The 23,590-nt window shown below is 32.4% G+C and overlaps 1 protein-coding gene across 1 annotated transcript in view; it reads right to left on the bottom strand.

The window, feature by feature from the left end:
• LOC136036336 (mitogen-activated protein kinase kinase kinase 15-like) overlaps positions 1 to 23,590 on the bottom strand; it is a 145,869-nt gene that overhangs the window by 28,273 nt on the left and 94,006 nt on the right. Inside the window, exons 19-23 of the mRNA XM_065718489.1 lie at positions 23,052 to 23,310; positions 20,221 to 20,485; positions 18,530 to 18,740; positions 14,255 to 14,359; positions 9,705 to 9,828 (exon numbers count right to left, since the gene is read on the bottom strand). Coding sequence (XP_065574561.1) covers positions 9,705 to 9,828; positions 14,255 to 14,359; positions 18,530 to 18,740; positions 20,221 to 20,485; positions 23,052 to 23,310 — 964 coding nt within the window. The remainder of the gene's footprint in view (positions 1 to 9,704; positions 9,829 to 14,254; positions 14,360 to 18,529; positions 18,741 to 20,220; positions 20,486 to 23,051; positions 23,311 to 23,590) is intronic.

The following is a 23,590-nucleotide window of genomic DNA, read 5'->3' as shown; positions in this document are numbered from 1 at the left end:
AAATGTTATTATACGTTTTCTAACCAAGATTTCAAATACTTTAAACAGAGCTGACACCTAACAGAAAAGGTATTTCATCTTTTTGAAAATCGAAATTCTGCTTTTTTCCCATCTTTTTGAAAATCGATATTTACGCTGTTATTGTTAGGCTACTATAAATGTTACTACACGTTTTCTAACCAGGATTTCAAATACTTTAAACAGAGCTGACACCTGAAAGAAAAGGTATTTCTTCTTCTTGAAAATAGAAATTCTGTTTTTTTCCATCTTTTTGAAAATCGATATTTACGCAGTTACTGTTACTAAAAATGTTACTATACGTTTTCTAACCAAGATTTCAAATACTTTAAACAGAGCTGACACCTAAAAGAAAAGGTATTTCATCTTTTTGAAAATCGAAATTCTGCTTTTTTCCCATCTTTTTGAAAATCGATATTTACGCTGTTACTGTTAGGCTACTATAAATGTTACTATACGTTTTCTAACCAAGATTTCAAATACTTTAAACAGAGCTGACACCTAAAAGAAAAGGTATTTTATCTTTTAGAAAATCGAAATTCCGCTTTTTTCCCATCTTTTTGAAAAACGATATTTACGCTGTTACTGTTACTATAAATGTTACTATACGTTTTCTAACCATGATTTCAAATACTTTAAACAGAGCTGACACCTAAAAGAAAAAGCATTTTATCTTTTAGAAAATCGAAATTCCGCTTTTTCCCATCTTTTTGAAAACCGATATTTACGCTGTTACTTTTACTATAAATGTTACTACACGTTATCTAACCAAGATTTCAAATACTTTAAACAGAGCTGACACCTAAAAGAAAAAGCATTTTATCTTTTAGAAAATCGAAATTCCGCTTTTTCCCATCTTTTTGAAAACCGATATTTACGCTGTTACTTTTACTATAAATGTTACTACACGTTATCTAACCAAGATTTCAAATACTTTAAACAGAGCTGACACCTAAAAGAAAAGGTGTTTCATCTTTTTGAAAATCGATATTTACGCTGTTATTGTTAGGCTACTATAAATGTTACTATACGTTTTCTAACCAGGATTTCAAATACTTTAAACAGAGCTGACACCTGAAAGAAAAGGTATTTCATCTTCTTGAAAATCGAAATTCTGTTTTTTTCCATCTTTTTGAAAATCGATATTACGCAGTTACTGTTACTAAAAATGTTACTATACGTTTTCTAACCAAGATTTCAAATACTTTAAACAGAGCTGACACCTAAAAGAAAAGGTATTTCATCTTTTTGAAAATCGAAATTCCGCTTTTTTTCCCATCTTTTTGAAAATCGATATTTACGCTGTTACTGTTACTATAAATGTTACTAACGTTTTCTAACCAAGATTTCAAATACTTTAAACAGAGCTGACACCTAAAAGAAAAGGTATTTCATATTTTTAAAAATCGAAATTCCGCTTTTTTCCCATCTTTTTGAAAATCGATATTTACGCTGTTACCGTTACTATTAAATGTTACTATACGTTTTCTAACCAAATTTCAAATACTTTAAACAGAGCTGACACCTAAAAGAAAAGGTGTTTCATCTTTTGAAAATCGAAATTCCGCCTTTTCCCATCTTTTTGAAAACCGATATTTACGCTGTTACTTTTACTATAAATGTTACTACACGTTATCTAACCAAGATTTCAAATACTTTAAACAGAGCTGACACCTAAAAGAAAAGCATTTTATCTTTTTGAAAATCGAAATTCCGCTTTTTTCCCATCTTTTTGAAAATCGATATTTACGCTGTTACTGTTACTATAAATGTTACTATACGTTTTCTAACCAAGATTTCAAATACTTTAAACAGAGCTGACACCTAAAAGAAAAGGTATTTCATCTTTTGAAAATCGAAATTCTGCTTTTTTCCCATCTTTTTGAAAATCGATATTTACGCTGTTACTTGTTACTACTATAAATGTTACTATACGTTTTCTAACCAGATTTCAAATACTTTAAACAGAGCTGACACCTAAAAGAAAAGGTATTTCATCTTTTTGAAAATCGAAATTCCGCTTTTTTTCCCATCTTTTTGAAAATCGATATTTACGCTGTTACTGTTACTATAAATGTTACTAACGTTTTCTAACCAAGATTTCAAATACTTTACACAGAGCTGACACCCAAAAGAAAAGGTATTTCATATTTTTAAAAATCGAAATTCCGCTTTTTTCATCTTTTTAAAAAACGATATTTACGCTGTTACTGTTACTATAAATGTTACTATACGTTTTCTAACCAAGATTTCAAATACTTTAAACAGAGCTGACACCTAAAAGAAAAGGCGTTTCATCTTTTTGAAAATCGAAATTCTGCTTTTTTTCCATCTTTTTGAAAATCGATATTTACGCTGTTACTTTTACTATAAATGTTACTATACGTTTTCTAACCAAGATTTCAAATACTTTAAACAGAGCTGACACCTAAAAGAAAAGGTATTTTATCTTTTGAAAATCGAAATTCTGCTTTTTTCCCATCTTTTTGAAAATCGATATTTACGCTGTTACTTTTACTATAAATGTTACTACACGTTTTCTAACCAAGATTTCAAATACTTTAAACAGAGCTGACACCTAAAAGAAAAGGTATTTCATCTTTTTGAAAATCGAAATTCTGCTTTTTTCCCATCTTTTTGAAAATCGATATTTACGCTGTTACTTGTTACTATAAAATGTTACTATACGTTTTCTAACCAAGATTTCAAATACTTTAAACAGAGCTGACACCTAAAAGAAAAGGTATTTCATCTTTTTGAAAATCGAAATTCCGCTTTTTTCCCATCTTTTTGAAAATCGATATTTACGCTGTTACTGTTACTATAAATGTTACTATACGTTTTCTAACCAAGATTTCAAATACTTTAAACAGAGCTGACACCTAAAAGAAAAGGTATTTCATCTTTTTAAAAATCGAAATTCCGCTTTTTTCCCATCTTTTTGAAAACGATATTTACGCTGTTACTTACTATAAATGTTACTACACGTTATCTAACCAAGATTTCAAATACTTTAAACAGAGCTGACACCTAAAAGAAAAGGTGTTTCATCTTTTTGAAAATCGAAATTCCGCTTTTTCCCATCTTTTTGAAAATCGATATTTACGCTGTTACTTTTACTATAAATGTTACTACACGTTTTCTAACCAAGATTTCAAATACTTTAAACAGAGCTGACACCTAAAAGAAAAGGTATTTCATCTTTTGAAAATCGAAATTCTGCTTTTTTCCCATCTTTTTGAAAATCGATATTTACGCTGTTACTGTTACTACTATAAATGTTACTATACGTTTTCTAACCATGATTTCAAATACTTTAAACAGAGCTGACACCTAAAAGAAAAGGTATTTCATCTTTTTGAAAATCGAAATTCTGTTTTTTTTCCATCTTTTTGAAAATCGATATTTACGCAGTTACTGTTACTAAAAATGTTACTATACGTTTTCTAACCAAGATTTCAAATACTTTAAACAGAGCTGACACCTAAAAGAAAAGGTATTTCATCTTTTTGAAAATCGAAATTCCGCTTTTTTCCCATCTTTTTGAAAATCGATATTTACGCTGTTACTTTTACTATAAATGTTACTATACGTTTTCTAACCAGATTTCAAATACTTTAAACAGAGCTGACACCTAAAAGAAAAGGTATTTTATCTTTTAGAAAATCGAAATTCCGCTTTTTCCCATCTTTTTGAAAACGATATTTACGCTGTTACTTTTACTATAAATATTACTACACGTTATTCTAACCAAGATTTCAAATACTTTAAACAGAGCTGACACCTAAAAGAAAAGCATTTTATCTTTTAAAATCGAAATTCCGCTTTTTCCCATCTTTTTGAAAACCGATATTTACGCTGTTACTTTTACTATAAATGTTACTACACGTTATCTAACCAAGATTTCAAATACTTTAAACAGAGCTGACACCTAAAAGAAAAGGTGTTTCATCTTTTTGAAAATCGAAATTCTGCTTTTTTCCCATCTTTTTGAAAATCGATATTTACGCTGTTACTTGTTAGGCTACTATAAATGTTACTATACGTTTTCTAACCAGATTTCAAATACTTTAAACAGAGCTGACACCTAAAAGAAAAGGTATTTCATCTTTTGAAAATCGAAATTCTGCTTTTTTTCCCATCTTTTTGAAAATCGATATTTACGCTGTTACTGTTACTAAAAATGTTACTATACGTTTTCTAACCAAGATTTCAAATACTTTAAACAGAGCTGACACCTAAAAGAAAAGGTATTTCATCTTTTTGAAAATCGAAATTCCGCTTTTTTCCCATCTTTTGAAAATCGATATTTACGCTGTTACTGTTACTATAAATGTTACTATACGTTTTCTAACCAAGATTTCAAATACTTTAAACAGAGCTGACACCTAAAAGAAAAGGTATTTCATCTTTTTGAAAATCGAAATTCCGCTTTTTTCCCATCTTTTTGAAAATCGATATTTACGCTGTTACTTGTTACTATATAAATGTTACTACACGTTTTCTAACCAGATTTCAAATACTTTAAACAGAGCTGACACCTAAAAGAAAAGGTATTTCATCTTTTGAAAATCGAAATTCTGCTTTTTTTCCATCTTTTTGAAAATCGATATTTACGCTGTTACTGTTAGGCTACTATAAATGTTACTATACGTTTTCTAACCAAGATTTCAAATACTTTAAACAGAGCTGACACCTAAAAGAAAAGGTATTTCATCTTTTTGAAAATCGAAATTCTGCTTTTTTCCATCTTTTTGAAAATCGATATTTACGCTGTTACTGTTAGGCTACTATAAATGTTACTATACGTTTTCTAACCAAGATTTCAAATACTTTAAACAGAGCTGACACCTAAAAGAAAAGGTATTTCATCTTTTTGAAAATCGAAATTCCGCTTTTTTCCCATCTTTTTGAAAATCGATATTTACGCTGTTACTATTACTATAAATGTTACTATACGTTTTCTAACCAGATTTCAAATACTTTAAACAGAGCTGACACCTAAAAGAAAAGGTATTTTATCTTTTAGAAAATCGAAATTCCGCTTTTTCCCATCTTTTTGAAAATCGATATTTACGCTGTTACTTTTACTATAAATATTACTACACGTTTTCTAACCAAGATTTCAAATACTTTAAACAGAGCTGACACCTAAAAGAAAAGGTATTTTATCTTTTAAAATCGAAATTCCGCTTTTTCCCATCTTTTTGAAAACCGATATTTACGCTGTTACTTTTACTATAAATGTTACTACACGTTTCTAACCAAGATTTCAAATACTTTAAACAGAGCTGACACCTAAAAGAAAAGGTGTTTCATCTTTTGAAAATCGAAATTCTGCTTTTTTCCCATCTTTTTGAAAATCGATATTTACGCTGTTACTTGTTAGGCTACTATAAATGTTACTATACGTTTTCTAACCAGATTTCAAATACTTTAAACAGAGCTGACACCTAAAAGAAAAGGTATTCATCTTTTGAAAATCGAAATTCTGTTTTTTTCCATCTTTTTGAAAATCGATATTTACGCTGTTACTGTTACTAAAAATGTTACTATACGTTTTCTAACCAAGATTTCAAATACTTTAAACAGAGCTGACACCTAAAAGAAAAGGTATTTCATCTTTTTGAAAATCGAAATTCCGCTTTTTTTCCCATCTTTTTGAAAATCGATATTTACGCTGTTACTGTTACTATAAATGTTACAAAACGTTTTCTAACCAAGATTTCAAATACTTTCAACAGAGCTGACACCCAAAAGAAAAGGTATTTCATATTTTTAAAAATCGAAATTCCGCTTTTTTCATCTTTTTGAAAATCGATATTTACGCTGTTACCGTTACTTTAAATGTTACTATACGTTTTCTAACCAAAATTTCAAATACTTTAAACAGAGTTGACACCTAAAAGAAAAGGTGTTTCATCTTTTTGAAAATCGAAATTCCGCTTTTTCCCATCTTTTTGAAAACCGATATTTACGCTGTTACTTTTACTATAAATGTTACTACACGTTATCTAACCAAGATTTCAAATACTTTAAACAGAGCTGACACCTAAAAGAAAAAGCATTTTATCTTTTAGAAAATCGAAATTCCGCTTTTTCCCATCTTTTTGAAAATCGATATTTACGCTGTTACTTTTACTATAAATGTTACTATACGTTTTCTAACCAAGATTTCAAATACTTTAAACAGAGCTGACACCTAAAAGAAAAGGTGTTTCATCTTTTTGAAAATCGAAATTCTGCTTTTTTCCCATCTTTTTGAAAATCGATATTTACGCTGTTATTGTTAGGCTACTATAAATGTTACTATACGTTTTCTAACCAGGATTTCAAATACTTTAAACAGAGCTGACACCTAAAAGAAAAGGTATTTCATCTTTTTGAAAATCGAAATTCCGCTTTTTTTCCATCTTTTTGAAAATCGATATTTACGCTGTTACTGTTACTATAAATGTTACTATACGTTTTCTAACCAAGATTTCAAATACTTTAAACAGAGCTGACACCTAAAAGAAAAGGTATTTCATCTTTTTGAAAATCGAAATTCCGCTTTTTTTCCCATCTTTTTGAAAATCGATATTTACGCTGTTACTGTTACTATAAATGTTACTATACGTTTTCTAACCAAGATTTCAAATACTTTAAACAGAGCTGACACCTAAAAGAAAAGGTATTTCATCTTTTTGAAAATCGAAATTCCGCTTTTTTCCCATCTTTTTGAAAATCGATATTTACGCTGTTACCGTTACTATTAAATGTTACTATACGTTTTCTAACCAAATTTCAAATACTTTAAACAGAGCTGACACCTAAAAGAAAAGGTGTTTCATCTTTTTGAAAATCGAAATTCCGCTTTTTCCCATCTTTTTGAAAACCGATATTTACGCTGTTACTTTTACTATAAATGTTACTACACGTTATCTAACCAAGATTTCAAATACTTTAAACAGAGCTGACACCTAAAAGAAAAGATTTCATCTTTTTGAAAATCGAAATTCTGCTTTTTCCCATCTTTTTGAAAATCGATATTTACGCTGTTACTTGTTACTATAAATGTTACTATACGTTTTCTAACCAAGATTTCAAATACTTTAAACAGAGCTGACACCTAAAAGAAAAGGTATTTCATCTTTTTAAAATCGAAATTCCGCTTTTTTCCCATCTTTCTGAAAATCGATACTTACGCTGTTACTTTTACTATAAATGTTACTATGCGTTTTCTAACCAAGATTTCAAATACTTTAAACAGAGCTGACACCTAAAAGAAAAGGTGTTTCATCTTTTTAAAAATCGAAATTCCGCCCTTTTTTGAAAATCGATATTTACGCTGTTACTGTTAGTCTACTATAAATGTTACTATACATTTTCTAACCAAGATTTCAAATACTTTAAACAGGGCTGACACCTAAAACAAAAGGTATTTCATCTTCTTGAAAATTGAAAGTCCGCTTTTTTCCATCTTTTTGAAAATCGATATTTACGCTGTTACTGTTAGGCTACTATAAATGATACTGTACGTTTTCTAACCAAGGTTTCAAATACTTTAAACAGAGCTGACACCTAAAAGAAAAGGTATTTCGTCTTTTTGAAAACCGAAATTCAAAATTCTCCAACCAAGATTTAACACAAACTTAGAATAATTGTTGCAACAGTGGCGTCGTTTCACGGAAATAAACGATAAGGGGAATTATGTTTTGTTTCAATCTTGTCAATAAAAATACCAAGCATTTTTCAGCGAAAATTCCATAAACATAATTTCAAATCTAGGTAGGAGAAGAGGGCAAATGCCCTTTCCTCCCAATTGACGCCACTGTACTGCACTAAATTTTTTCATGACCTAATTTTCTGTTTCTATTGTGTACAACCAGAAAAAAAAGCTCAGAAGCCAAGAAAGATAGAAATTTACAAAAAAAGATGTCTCGTACTAAAATAATGTTAAAACTACTGAAGAACCACAGCAATAGAGGCACAAGGTATTCTCTCTTTCAACCTTGTTTAATCACCTTGACCTATCTTCTACAAATCTACTATAACCTACAAATCGGAATAAGAAAGAAGAAGCTGAGCAACATATTTGCGGGCCCCAATTTGGATGATTGAGCTGTTCATGGAGCTTCAATTCAAGCAGCGAAACAATAATCCGATTTCATGAGAAGTCAATGTTCTGAAGAAGGAAGAGTAGAGAAATGAATTTAAATTACATATCCATGGACTAATCTGGACTGCAAATTCAGCCCTAAAAGTTTGTTTTGACCTAGAACAATTCAAAGGGGAGTTTTCAAGCAGGTTATCCCGTTTAATATTACCAGACTTTTTCCACGATATGTGTTCTTTTTGAACTTACTTTATATTTTATGAAAGCATTTAGAAAACACTAAACAGACATTCATTTGATAAGGTATGTTCACTTGATTTAAGAAATTCAAATGAGATCCAAATATCCGGTTTTAAGCAACATTTTGAACGAAGGTCACATGAAATGTGTTTTAAGAGGGTAAAATTCAAATTATGTTCTAGTTCTAATCCTAAAAATTCTACAAAATAGACATTCATTTGATAAGGTATGTTCATTTTGATTTGAGAAATTCAAATGAGATCAACATTTTTTTTAAGCAGCATTTTGAATGAAGATCACATGAAAGGCTTAAGAGGGTAAAAATCCAATTGTGTTTTAATTCTACTCCTAAAAATTATCTAAAATTATTCTAAAAATTATAAAAAATAATTTCAATTTTATAGTAAAATTTATTTATTTATTTTTATATTATATATTTTCTATGCTATATAACATTTATCTTATAAAATATTTACAAATTATTTGAAAATTATTCTAAAAGTTATATAAAATTATCTAATTCTAAAAATTATTAGAAACATCTGATTCTAAAAAAAAGTTGACGAAGACCCCGTTAGTACGCATTTTGGTCATAATCAATTTTAACAAGCCTCTTAGCAAAAAAAAAAAAAAAACGACAGCATAAGCGAAAAAAGAGCAAACTGAAATGATAAATTGATTCGAATAAGAAAAGAGATAGTTACGTATATTTGAGTACTTTCAGAATGAGCTAAGTCTGAAAAGTTCAGTGTTTAAAAATCTTAGGTTTTACACAATTAAATATTCATCTCTTTTTTTTCACAAAATGGCTAACAATACGGCAAATACACGGCATTGCTTATATTAAGTCGATTCCTTTCATCTGTCAAAAGCAAAGTTTTCGCTTTGGCAAGATATAGTTTTCTTTTTACGGATCTGTCTTTCAACAACTCATTTAAAATATTTCAACTATCCTATGAAATGAAATAACATAGCGATTCGTGAAAAAGAAGAAAATGGACGAAGTTTGGGCCGTACCCGGGATTTTTTTTTTGGAGGGTGCTTTACACAAGGATTTTTTTTAGGGGGTGGGTTTACACGAAAAAAAACGCAAAAAAATGTTTATATCCATTTTCGTTAAGTTTTTACGAGTCAGACAAACATCTCGAAGGGAGGGGGGGAGGTTTCAAACGCCCCTACCCCCCTGGATACGGCCTTGGACGAAGTATGAGATTAAACTTAAAAACCTAATCGCATTTTTGTAATCTCTGGGTTACTCTAAAGCGTATTTAAACAGAAAAAAATTTATGCATAACAATATTTTTCCTTCTGAATTACAAACTGTTAGTAAAATAGAAGTGAGCCTAACCTTTGCTATGACACCTGAGTCAAGATTTAGGCTGATCAACCATTGTTGAAGAGCTGGGTCTGGATTCTGCCCCGCTGAGTCAGAAGTTGATTCTTCCAAAGATGGCATCACGTTATTATAAAACCTAACGAATATAATTCTTATCTACTATGTGCATAAGAAAATTAGAGGGAAAGATGAAGAATGAAAAAGGACAGAAGAGACAAAAGAACAACAACGAGGGTAGTTTGCAATTAGCGAATGAGAAATACAAAATAAAGTAGATATTTCGGCTAGGGTCTCTACCAAGCCGTATTCAACTCTACAAGAAATAAACCAACTGAAAAAGAAAAGAAACCCCCATATGAGACGTAAGCAAAGAGGTGACAGAATCACAAAATGGTTCCCAGGAATACGCGTCTTTTATCTGATATACATTTTTAACTAAGTATATTAGGTGTCAAACTGACGGCAGATTTAATCAATCAATCAATCAATCTGTTTATTAAGAGAAAATAAAGAAAAATTACAAAGCATTAGACCCCACAAAGGCTCTTTGGCCTGTGATGGTGATATACTAAACATTACATCAATTAATATAGAAGAAAAGCAACAAAAAACAAAACAATGACACATATTCTTACGTAGCAAAATCAATTAATAAAGGAAGTGGAAAAAAAATGAATATAGAAAAAAGAAAAGAAACGAAAAACAACAAAAGCAAAATAATGACACATCTGCTTATGTACTAAAATCAATTAACAAATGAATATAGTAAAAACAAAGAGAAAAAAAGAAAAAAAAGAGAAAAACATACCAAAACCAATCAAAGCAAGTGGAATATATAAATTGAAAAAAGAGACAGAAGGGAGGAGGTACCTGAATTTTGGGTATTGGAAGTGGTCAGTCGGGAGGACATTAAAAAAATTTTAAACATAAAATATCAGTACATTAAATTTTTTTCAAAATTCTTTTGAAACTACCAAAAAACATTGTTTGGTGTTAGAAATTTCAAAAAGTCAACCAACTCCTGCAAAAAAATCTGTATTTTAACTCTACACAATCTAAAAACTAAAATTAAAAATTAGTTTGAATCAAATTTAATCAAAATTATAATTTAGAATTATTATATATTAAAAATTATTAAAAAATGTTTTCAAGAGAGTCGGTAAATGGATTCAGATACCATTTTTACGTCTAGCAGAGCAATAATAAAAAAATCTAAGAGAAAAAACGACATTTCATCTTACTTAAAAACAAATTAAAACATACAAAAGCAAAAGCAAAGCATTCATTGTGTCAAAATAGCGCTCCATGGGTGCCGACCAATTCTACTATTATAAGCTTCTATGCTTTTTCTGATAGAAGCATTTGGGGCTATGATGCCAAATCTTTTAATGACCCAGGAGTTGCTTGACCATGGTGGAAGGGCAAGCAGATATTTGGCATACCGGAAATAGATTCGCCGAAGCTCCTTCGTCTCAGTTATAGTAAACGTACGCCAAAAAGCTGCAAGATATAGGAAATTCGGGAGTGCAGAAGCATTGTAAAGTTTAGCTAGCAGTTTGCGGTTGAGTCGAAGTTTGTTTGCTACCAAGCTTCCGTATGCAGTTGCTGTTCGAAGCTGGAAATGAAGGATCAAGAGCCTTCTAGTTGCTTTAAGAGTGTCACCGATAGGAAGCTAAATATTTCAATTGTGATCTTGGGAAAACTGGCGCGCCGTCATGATTAACAGTAAATCCTGCTCGAGTTTCACCCCATTGAACACATCTGATTTTTCTCTATTGAATGTAAGGTTAATCTTAGCATATTCTTTACTTAAAATAGCAAATTTCTTTCGAACGACTGTACTGTTCGACTGGGGTTAAAAATATCATCTGCATAAGCGATAAGCGACACATCAATCACTGATGAGCGACATAGCGACACACACCTGTTACAATACACGAAGGAACTGCGCTGGACTGTGCGTTCAGGATACAGCTATTGAAGGTAACTGGAGAAGTAAGGGTACCCTGTCTGACGCCTCGACGGACTGGAATAACGGAACGTGTTATGGTCCCATCAGGTAGCCTGATTACAACAACAAGATGGTTATAAGTATCATACAAAGCACGAATAGCAGACGTGCCAACTCCACGTTTATATAGCTCAAGGAGAATATGCGCGTGAATTAGAGAGTCGGAAGCACGGCTTACATCATGACTCCCTAGGACGAGCGAATCACCAGACTTATCAGCATCTATAAGTATTGACGACAGTGCAGTAAGCGCGTGGGGACACCCTAGGCCTTTCTGGAAACCAAACTGATATGGCGGCATGTAGAATTTATCTGTAAATTATGGCATTACAAGTGTATCAAAAATCTTGCAGAAAGTAGTAGCGACTGTAATAGGGCGATATGAAGAACACTCATTCAGCGATTTATTCTTTTTTGGAACAGGAGTAAGAAGACCAGAAGAGAACGAGGTCAGAACTATTCCAGTTGTGAACACCATTTGAACATGAGCTCAAGGGGACAAAAGAGTAGGGAACTTCCAAGAAGAATGTGTTTAACACAAATATTATCTCGTTGCAAGATTATAAACCAACAGATTAATAGCCTTAAATGGGGCGACATGATGTAGATTGATTGAAAAGAACATTAAAAAGCATAATAACAATCTTATCAGGATCGTATCCAGGAATTTTGTTCGGGGGGGGGGGGGTACAGAAGAAACTTCAAAAACGCACCAAGTGTGTTTTTGTTCTTTTTTGTTTTGTTTCCACGAGTCAGACAAACGTTTCAGGGGGGACTTCAAACCATCCTAATCCCTCTCCTGAATACAGCCTTGAACCATCTTTAGCTGGAATTATTATTTCTGCTTTTTTAAAAGCATTATCAATTTCAGGCCTGCACAGCACAAACAGCAAGGAACCAAATTACCATAAAGAACTCAGCCAGGAAACAACAGAGGAAAATTTTACTTTTTGTACTTTGTACTAAGGACTTGATCTTTAACTGTATCTACATCCGAAACCCAGTGCAGACATAGAAGAATTACACGGCCTATTGTCTACATCCAGCAAAAAAGAGAATTTGGAAAACCTATTGCCAAGACAGTTATCAGTGCTACAATCTTGAATTTTTGAAAAATTAAATACAAATGTTTAATCAGCTGATATTTATAACAAAAGTGTTCAACTAAAAATCGAAAATGAAAAGAAAAATCAGAATTTTTTGGAGCAGTAATCAGCCCAGAGTTATTCATGTTAGTACATGAATGTTTATATTTATTTTAAGGGCCGACATCTCTAGTTATGCTATTGTGAAAGGTTCTATGGCGTAGTGTGAAAAAATTATTACTAAGAAAAGGTCATTTCAGGGAGAGAATTACATTAGCAAAAACTTTCGCATTGTCACCAATAATGGAGCAAAAGCTCGTACAGGCTTTTTGGTCTGGCATTTTGACATATCAACCTATATAGAGGCAACAACTTGAATAGAATTATTAGGGTAATTGATGGTCTTTCAAAGCTTATTGAATTTAAATTTTATTGTACCGTACTGTAATACCCTTAGAATAGGGTACAAGTCGTTGGCCAGGTATCAAAAGGTCGTATGTCCATAATTGTAAATTTTCAGAAGAGCAAACAAAAAACTTTACAGCTTTTTTATTTGTTTTTTTTTTTTTCATTCCTTCTTGATGAAACACCTGAAATCGCCAACAAATGGTAGCTAAATTGCCGAAAAGGACGGATTTCACCCCAGAGTCAGTCTAAAATGAAGATTATGTATTTTCTCAGAGACAGGCTACAGGCTAAACGATTTCTTTTATAAATTAAATAGAGTAATGATTTAGCCAAAATACCAACCACCAACTTCATCACCAACAGAGCTCATCCTAGTGCGAGTAACTTATTACTTGTTGCGAAAAAAAATTAAATGGTATTTGAATTGGTTCTTTGTAGTGACTAAATATAACGTTTTCAATTTATGGTTCACATGGATTGGATGTTTTTTGCATATAAATTTTCCGTGGAAGTTTTTGGTCCTACAAACTACAAATCGTCGGCCAGGTATCAAAAGGTCCTATCTCCATAATTGTTAATTTTCAGAAGAGCAAACAAAAAACCTTACAGCTTCTTTTATTTCCCCTCTGATAAGCATAAAACAAAAACGGATTAATATTCAAAATCAATGCATATCAATATGTTTTTGTTTTAAAGTTATCAGAGGGAAAATAAAAAAGTTGTGAGGTCTTTTGTTTGCTCTTCTGAAAATTTACAATTATGGAGATACGACCTTTTGATACCCGACTGACAAAATGGGACAAAGGATAAATAACTCGCTGTTTTTTTTTCATCCTGTCTCAAACAACAATCGGAAAATGTTAGGCCTAAAAGTTCACGCAAAATCGTTTGTCATCATTCGAATTGTTTATTATGACCTCAGTTATTATTCGAAAAAAAACAAAACAAACAAACAATAAACAAACGAAAAGACAGAAAAAAATCAACAAATTCTATGAGGAAATAAAGCAAATATGTTACGTCCGTACCAAAATAAAGAAAGAAAAAGAATTACTCACTGTCTTTGATTTTCGATCCAGTTTCTGACAACATGCTGCTCTTGTATCGTCCTCTGCAACAAGTCTTGTACGTCTCTTTGAGAAGTAACAAGCTCGTGGAGCAGCCTAAAAACAAAACTAGAAATTAAATATTCAACAAATGTTTAAATTTAAGCTTAATTATGTTAATTTGCATTCAATTGAATTTTTAATCAATTAAGTTTTTATATAATTTAATTTAAAATATCCTAAGCGGGATATTTTAATATGGTGTAACAAGTGAATGCAATATTTATACACACATTTGTCTTTTAAAAATATAATTTTATTTTATTTTAGCTCTCAGTTGAGGATTGCTAAAGTTATTATGTAAACTGCAAAAATGTTTATATTGTCTGATCAATAGTTTTAATTTTTCAATTAAAACTAGAAAGACTCCTGAAAATTTTAAAAAAGTTTTATTTCTAGTTAGGTTCTAACTAACGAACTTGTAATTTAACCCATATTTCCATTGAAAAACTCAGTTAAATACCAACTTTAAGATTTTATCAAACAGTTCGTGGTAACGAACTGTAGTAAGGAGCGACCCGGCTCAATAGTAACCAGAATTCTAAAAAATTGAATTTTGGTATCAATAGCTACATCAAAAGAATCGCGTTTTAATGCTGATTTTAAATACATAAGTTTCATCAAGTTTAGTTTTACCCATCAAAAGTTACGAGCCTGAGAAAATTTGCCACATTTAAGAAAACAGGGGGAAACACCCCCTAAAAGTCGTAGAATCTTAACGGAGATGACACCATCAGATTCAGCGTATCAGAGAACCCTATTGTAGAAGTTTCAAGCTCCTATCTACAAAAATGTGGAATTTTGTATTTTTGCCAGAAGACAAATCACGGGTTTGACTCTTTACCACAATTCTACTTTTTAAAACAATTAAAAGCTTTAGCGTAAAGAGCGAGGGATTGCGGAGGGGACAACCCATTTTATATACGGAGTAATTTCTGTTCGTTTAAAGTTTTAATGTCGCTCCTTTCTTTCAGCAAAAAAAAATTAGTTTTTTTTTTATTTAATTATCATAAAGAACGAACGTTAGCTCAAAGTAACTGAAATATTAATAAATAGTAGTAGCCTTAGCCTTGGTGTTAGTATTATCATCAGTAAACTTTCCTAGTCTGGGTTGCAGCAGATATGATAGAAATGTCGTTTATCATTAAATTGAGGAGTCGGTTAGGGAATCAGAATCATTCATTACTAAAAATAAAAATCCTAGTCAAGGCTGAGGCCAGACTAAATTGCATTATTTTTACAAATAAAAAAAGGAAACAAACTGGTCATTATTGACTCAGAACACTGAGAATAACACGCACAAAAGACTTCAAATATCGAAATTTCCTTCATTTGTGGCACTATTCGATTTAAGGGTGGGCGTTGGTTCTGACTGGTGTAGATAGAAGGAATAGTGAACGGTGTCTTTCAAAGGAACAGATAGACTCTCCAAAGTTAACTTGAAACGCCTATCACGTAGGTTTGAGAATTTAGAGTAAAAAGAGCATTCTCACAAATGATATATTGATGGTTCAGTACACTCGGATCGCCCTTTTTTAAATCACCATCAGATCTTAAGTTCAGATAGTCTGTACCATTCCCCTGTGGGTCCCTCACAGGACATACATATTCGAGAATAGGGAAAGATACTTGAGAAACATACAAGAAAACTGAAGAGTTCAACTGTGAGTGGGAGAAACCCAAACGTCATTAGCTAATAAGTGAGCCATTGCACCAAGTACTCGTTTTTAAAAGACCGGTACTATCTACACCAAATGAGCAGTCAACGCTAAAAGTGACGCCCAGGATTACAGAAACAGATGCAGTTGGGTAACGCGATCCAGGAGGTTTCGTTACAGCGGACTGAACCTTATCGCTTCTGGTTTTTTGGTTGAGTTGAAGGCCATTGCTGCAACACTGTTGAAAAAAGGTTTGCCTGGTTTCATTATTGAATTTGGCATGAACTATTTAATTGCGATATATTTCAAAAACAGGGAATGTTTATCTATGGATTTGAATCTCTTCTAATTCTAAATTCAAATATATAACTAACTTAAGTACACAAATACTAATACTGATACTAACAACTCACCGCAGCACCAAGCCGCCTGAGGCCGACACAGCTACAAACGCTCCTCCTTCATCCCAATTTAATCAAAGCCTCCCTCTTTACACCTTCCCAGCCCAAAATTGACGAACCTGCTTTCCGTTTCACCCCAAACGTTGGGCCGAAAAGGAAAATGTTCGGCAATCAGTCATCCTTCAACGCAGAACGTGCCCTAGCCATCTCAACCTTTCTCTCATTATAGCCCTAGAAATCGGGATTGAACTGCACTTTTTATAACGCCTACTGTTTGAAATATGGTCAGTCAGTACACAGAACAATCCGTAGGCTGTTTTCCTGGAAAACAACTAAGAAATTCTTATCGCTACAAAACAATATTTGACCACTGTCATCACTGTAGTTTCTAAAATTCTAATCTTGGTTTGTAAACTTATCTTCTTATTCTTCTAAACTTTTTTTAAGTGTAAAAAAAACAAAAAGTGACTTGGCTATTCTACTTTTAATATCTTCACTGCTCTCACCGTCTTAACTGATAATATTACCAAGGTGAGTGAAGCTGTTCACCTGATCAATCTTTTCGTTACCCAACTTCACTTACTCATAGCTTTAGTGACTTTGTCTTCTTAACATTGATCTTCAAACCTATTCTAGCACCCTGAACTTTCAAAACCTCTAGAAATCAATTCATTTTACTCACAGTTTCATCTAGGATGCTTAAATCATCAGCAAAATGTAAGTCCAGGAAATTGTTTCCTCCCCATTTGATTCTGTGGTCTCCCATTGCCTTTCCTGTGCTCCTTAAGACTAAGTCCATCAAAATGGTCCATATAAAGGGGGATAGAACACAACCCTGCTTAACTCCTGACTTAATGCGAAACCAGCTGCTAGCCTCATTTCCTGTCTTAACCGCATCAGCTATTCTCGTACATGGCACTAATCACTTTAACGTATTTGTCTGGTATACCAAACAAGGATAAGACTTTCGTTAAAGCTCTTCTATCAACAGAATCGAACAACTGCTCATATTCGATAAAACTGAGGACCAAAGGTGTTTGACAACGAAAGGACTTCCCAATTATTAACCTAAGAGTGAAAACTTGGTCAACACATCCTCTACCCTTTCTAAAACCGCACTGTTCTTCTCTTAAAACTTTGTCTGCAGCATCTCTCAGTCTAAGAAGTATCATATTACTAAGCAATTTGCTACCTACACAGACCAGACTAATGCCTCGATAATTACGAAACTCACTCTTATCACCTTTCTTATACAGTAGTTTAATTAAGGTTTTCTAAAATCGTTAGGTATTTTTCCTTTTTCAAAAATTATATTCACAATATTCAGTGACTTATTTCTAACCTCAGGCCACCAAATTTAAGAAACTCATTTACCACACTATCAGCAACTGGAGCCTTATCATTTTTTAATCCCTTTAGTACTGTCGCTAATTCTTCCTCACAAAACAAATCCATCCAAGGTAACGCAAAAATCTTTCATTTTCTTTTATATCTTCTCCTGCAGCTCTACCTCGGTCTAGCACATTCTCAAAATGTTCTGCCCATCTCTCTAACTCTTTCCATATGACTAATTGTAGCCCCGTTCCTAACTTTAATTGGGACCAGTCTGGATTGACTACTCTCTCTCGATTTATTAACACGCCAGTACAATATTTTACTATTATGCCGTCCAGCCGCATCTTCCAGATCCTCAGCAATACACATTGATAAAAAAAAGAAAGTCATATTATATTTACAATCAAGCTACATGAGAGAGAAATACAATAATCGACAAAATTGTTAGTCATTATTCATAGATTTAACTTTAATTGGGACTAGTCTGGATTGACTACTCTCTCTCAATTTATTAGCACGCCAGTACAATATTTTACTATTATGCCGTCCAGCTGCATCTTCCAGATCCTCAGCAATACACATTGATAAAAAAAAGAAAGTCATATTATATTTACAATCAAGCTACATGAGAGAGAAATACTATAATCAACAAAATTGTTAGTCATTATTCATAGATTTAACTTAACCTCCAAAAAAGCCATTTTTAATCCTTTGGTTATTTTCTTCCTTTCATCTCTCTGCCTTCATCTTATTTAAAGTTTTTTTTTTCAATTTTGATATATGTAAAAAAGGATACTATGTTTAATAACGTAAAATAATAAAAAAAAAATCACCTCGTATTTTCTCTTCGTAATAGGCCCAATTCTTCCTTGATCTTATGATGCTGCTGCTTCCCAGATCTTCCACTGTAAATAGTTGATATACCAGATGTTGATCCTTCGTCTGTTGGGTCCTCTTGGACATTTCCTCCATTGCCAGGAAATGGAACCTGTTCAAGATCATCAGCTTCAATTCTACCACTACCAGCCAGATTTGCACCAAGTTCTGACATATAATTAAACAAATAATAAACAAATAATTAAAGGAGCAATAATGCAGAGAAGTGAACGTATCCTATTGCATGCAAAAAAAGAGCAAATGGTAGTCTATTGGCAGGTAAAAGCTACGAATTTGAAACGACTTTTGCAACAGGAAGCGAAATTAAATCAGGAATCAGGAAATCGAGTTTTTCTTTTTCAGTAACTTTTTCCGACATAAATCTGTTATTCGAAAAATGAAAATCAGACCAAAATTTCTGTTACATTTTTTGTGAAATACGGGGTTCTTAACTACCCTCGTAAGCATATTTAGCACTAACAAGTACACGTAATCTTTATAGAGGCCACATCAAATAGGCCAGAAAGGCCATAATAGAATGTAGAGGTAAGTAATCGTATTTACCGTTCGGACTGTGAAACTTCCTTAAACGGCTAGACAAACGTAAATTTTCTTCCAGCGTTTCAATAGCGGATATATGTAAATGAAAATCTGGCTTTTTCTCATAAAAGATGATGAGAAAATTTCTCAAACTTAAAAGCCAGTCTAAAAAAATACTCAAAATAAGGGGTAACTTAGATGGAGATCCTAGTTCGAAAGTTGGCTTTAAACACACTTGTATTGAATAAATATAGCCGGCTTTCAACTTTCAACGTTGCTTTGAGAGGTTCTGCTTTAATTGTTCGTTTTGTTTTTATCGTGTCCTTAAAACTTTTATCCGTTTATTTCTTACTCTTTGAGAGGGTATGGTTTAACTTAGTATTTATTTTTCAGGTTCGTTTTGTTTTTATTGTATCCTTAAAACTTTTATGTGTTTATCTCTTGTTCTTTGAAACGGTCTGATTTAATTTAATATTTATTTTTCAGAGTTCATTTTATTTTAATTGTGTTTTTAAAACTTTTATTCGGTTAGTTTTTACTCTTTATTTGTTTTGTGCACTGAAGACGGTCAATCGGAGGTCTCGACCAAAATATTTACACATTTTTCCTTCCTTATTTCCATAGAATTAACTTCGTTTTGTTTTCCACTATAGGGAGAGAGAGAGAGGGAGAGAGAGAGAGAGAGAGAGAGAGAGGAGAGAGAGAGGAGAGAGAGAGAGAGAGAGAGAGAGAGAGAGAGAGAGAGAGAGAGAGAGAGAAAGAGAGAAAGAGAGAGAGAGATTTGAATTACCTTACTCCATGCCTATCTACCTTAGTTCTGCCGTAGGATGGATGATAGACTATCTGTCAACAAGTAAAATGATATCATTTTTATACAATTCTGAAAAGGGTTATGTCAGCTTTGGCTCTCAGTCAAACTATTTGTCTGGGCTTTTCTCCAATTAGCCATGGCTCTCGAGTTTTTCATCACTTTTATCAAGTTGATTTTAATTCAAAAAGACATAGCGTACCTTTAATCGGTAGCAATTATACAAGCATATAATTCAATTAATTCAATCAAACATTAAAAAACCTCTGTTAAACACAGTTTCTTTTACATTTAGCTTACCTGGACTTAAAACTGTAATTGCGGCTCGGACTGATTTCCTTACAAGATCGTCAAGAGCAAACATCCAATGAGGTTTTATATTATGTCTTCTTAGTATAATGTTAACGGCTTCTTGGAAGCGGTACAGAGCCAGCTGAATATGGTTCAAAGCCGTACCGTCAAATTCAAAAGTTTCCCGTAGTCTACTTATACATTTTTCCACATGATTCCTATCATCGTCTAGAATATAGCTTCTTAATCCCTTCAAAAGCTCTAACAAGTGACTCTGGAAGAGAATAATTAAAAATACCACAAATAAAAATAATTTTTAATAGAATTCGGGAATATGGGAATAGAAGATTTTCATAGCAAAAGCATCTAAAATATAATCAAAAAGTTTGTGGTAACGAACTGTAGTAAGGAGCGACCCGGCTCAATAGTAACCGAAACTTTAAAAAACAGAATTTTGATACCAATAGTTACATCAAAAAATTGTATTTTAATGCTGATTTTAAATATATGAGTTTCATCAAGTTTAGTTATACCAATCAAAAGTTACGAGCCTGAGAAAATTTGCCCTATTTTAGAAAATAGGGGTAAATGCCCCCTAAAAGCCATAGAATCTTAAATAACTTATTCACATCATTAGATTCAGTGTATCAGATAACCATACTGTAGAAACTCCTATCTACAAAATGTGGAATTTTGTATTTTTTGCCAGAAGACAGATCACGGATGCGTGTTTATTTGTTTGTTTCTGTTTTTTCCAGGGGTGATCGTATTGACCCAGTGGTCCTAGAATGTCGTGAGAGGGCTCATTCTAACGGAAATTGAAAGTTCTAGTGCCCTTTTTAAGTGAAAAAAAATTGGAGGGCACCGAGGCCTCCTCCCATGCACATTTTTCCCCCAAAGTAACCGGATCAAAACTTTGAGATAACCATTCTGTTCAACTTAGTCGAAAACCCAATAACTATGTCTTTGGGGACGACTAAATTCCCCATAGTCCCCGGAGGAAGGGCTGCAAGTTACAAACTTTGACCATTGTTTACATATAGTAATGGTTATTATGAAGTGTACAGACGTTTTTAGGGGGACTTTTTTGTGTTGGGGTGGGGGTGGGTCGGGGGAGTGGAGTTACGTTGGAGGACCTTTCCATGAAGGAATTTATCATGAAAGAAGAGAATTTCAATGAAGGGAGCGCAGGATTTTCTAGCATTATTAAAAAAGAAACAAAAAACAATGAGATAATAAATGCATTTTTTTCACCTGGAAGTAATGAGTAGCATTAAAACTTAAAACGAACATATAATATTATGTATATAAGGGGGTCCGTCTCCTCCAAAATACCTCGCTCATTACGCTAAAGTATTTTTAGTAATTTCAACTAATTATCCAACAGCCTTTGTGATTCAGGGGGCATTCTTAAAGATTTGGGATAAAATTCTAGCTTTAGTGTAAAAAGCGAGGTATTAACTAGGGGGCAAACCCCCTCATATACGTAATAAAAATACACAAATATAGAAGTTCGTTACGTAAGTTAATTCGTAAGGTACGTATGTTTACTACTAACAAAAACGTTCGTACAAAAAAAATCTAGTTGCATTTTTAAGTAACCAAAAATTGGAGGGCAGCTCCTTTTCCACCCCTTTTTTCTTATCAAAATTGTCCGATCAAAACTATAGAAAGCTATTTAGCAAAAGAAAAAATTAATATGCAAATTTCATTGTAATTATTCATGTGCAGTGAGCCAAAATTAAAACATGCATAAATTCAAAAACATTCAGAAATTAAATAAAAAAACAAGTTTTTTTCTTAACTGCAAGTAAGGAGCGACATTAAAACATAAACAAACAGAAATTATTTCGTATATGAAAGGGGTTGTCCCCTCCGCAACGCCCTGGTCTTTACGCTACAGTTTGACTCTTTGTCACAACTCTACTTTTTAAAACAATAAAAAAACTTAAGCGTAAAGAGCGGGGCGTTGCGGAGGGGACAACCCCTTTCACATACGGAATAATTTCTGTTCGTTTTAAGTTTCAATGTCGCTCCTTACTTGCAGTTAAAAAAAACTTGTTTTTTTTTTAAATTAATAAATATCAAGATCAAAAGATAATGTCAGAGATATAATTTAAACCTCTGCAAGATTGTGACAAAAATAGTTCTGAAAAACCTTATTCTCCCCGCTAAAATTGTTTTACAACAGGTAAAACATGAGGAGAAAATTTTTTTTGTCCTTTTTTTTGGAACAATATTGGAGATTTTAGAAACTCTGCAAGAAACTTTCTGCCTCGTTTCACGATTCTCATACCCATTGAAATTTTGAATTTACATCTTTTGGCATTTCGAGTTTGCTACAGTTCGCTGATCACGAGAAAAAAAACACGAAAGCAGTAGTGTTGCTCTGCATCACTGTTAGAACTTACTCCGAAACACATTGACGAAGTGACTTGGATAATCCTTTTTTTTTCCTATGCCAAAGGGTTATACTGACTGAAGGCAACTATTAGTTGGCATAAGTTGTGGATCTTGATGTTTTTGTGTTTTTCTACTTTATTTGTATTCTATCTTTCTCTATTTTCTTTCTTAGTCTATTTTTAATTTTCTTTCACTATATTAACCTTTTCTGAAGCACAACTATAGTTCTTAATACAATTTATGCAATCTTTACATTATATATTATATTATATTTATATAATCTTTATATTTATATTATTTTGGTATAATAATATACTTAGTATAATCTTAACATTATATATTCTTAATATAATTTATACATGAAAATTTAAAAATGTTTTAATGAACCAACAGGATTTTGTGGGAATTCAGAGGAAAAAAAACGGATATAAATTTACCTTTTCTAGTTCTGTATCAGGCACTTCGTATCTATGGGATTCTAACCAGGTATCTCCAATTATATTTTCATCTTGTCGCATTACTTTCATCAATGTTTGTCTTCTTTGTGAGTCTTTTTTGAGCATATAAAATCCATCTTCCTCTGTTCCAGCATTGCGCATGCCATCTACTTCAGGCGAGAGGGGTGTGTAAGGTTGTCCAGATGAATCTCGTCTTAGAAGAATTCCCGATGCATCCAAATCGGGCGTCTGAGGACTGCTATTGAGAGGAGATACATAATAAAAAGGAACAGTTGACCGTCACAGCTTTGGCTGTTCCTTGAGTGGGGTTTTCTAATTAGTTCAAATTCCTGTTCTATAGCTTCCTTCTGGTAAAACACAATTCAATAGTTTTCTTCAATAGATCTAATTAATTTTTCCTCTACTTGGATGTCGAGTAATTTTAACACAAAATTCAGGACATAATACTTAGAAAAGTGTAGAAAAATTATAGAAAAAAGCTTTTTTCTTGTGTGAATCAGGCTCTAAATGAATTGAGT

Source organism: Artemia franciscana, chromosome 2 (genome assembly GCF_032884065.1).
Source record: "Artemia franciscana chromosome 2, ASM3288406v1, whole genome shotgun sequence".
NCBI classification, from domain to species: domain Eukaryota; kingdom Metazoa; phylum Arthropoda; class Branchiopoda; order Anostraca; family Artemiidae; genus Artemia; species Artemia franciscana.
This window is presented reverse-complemented; position numbering and strand designations above follow the sequence as displayed.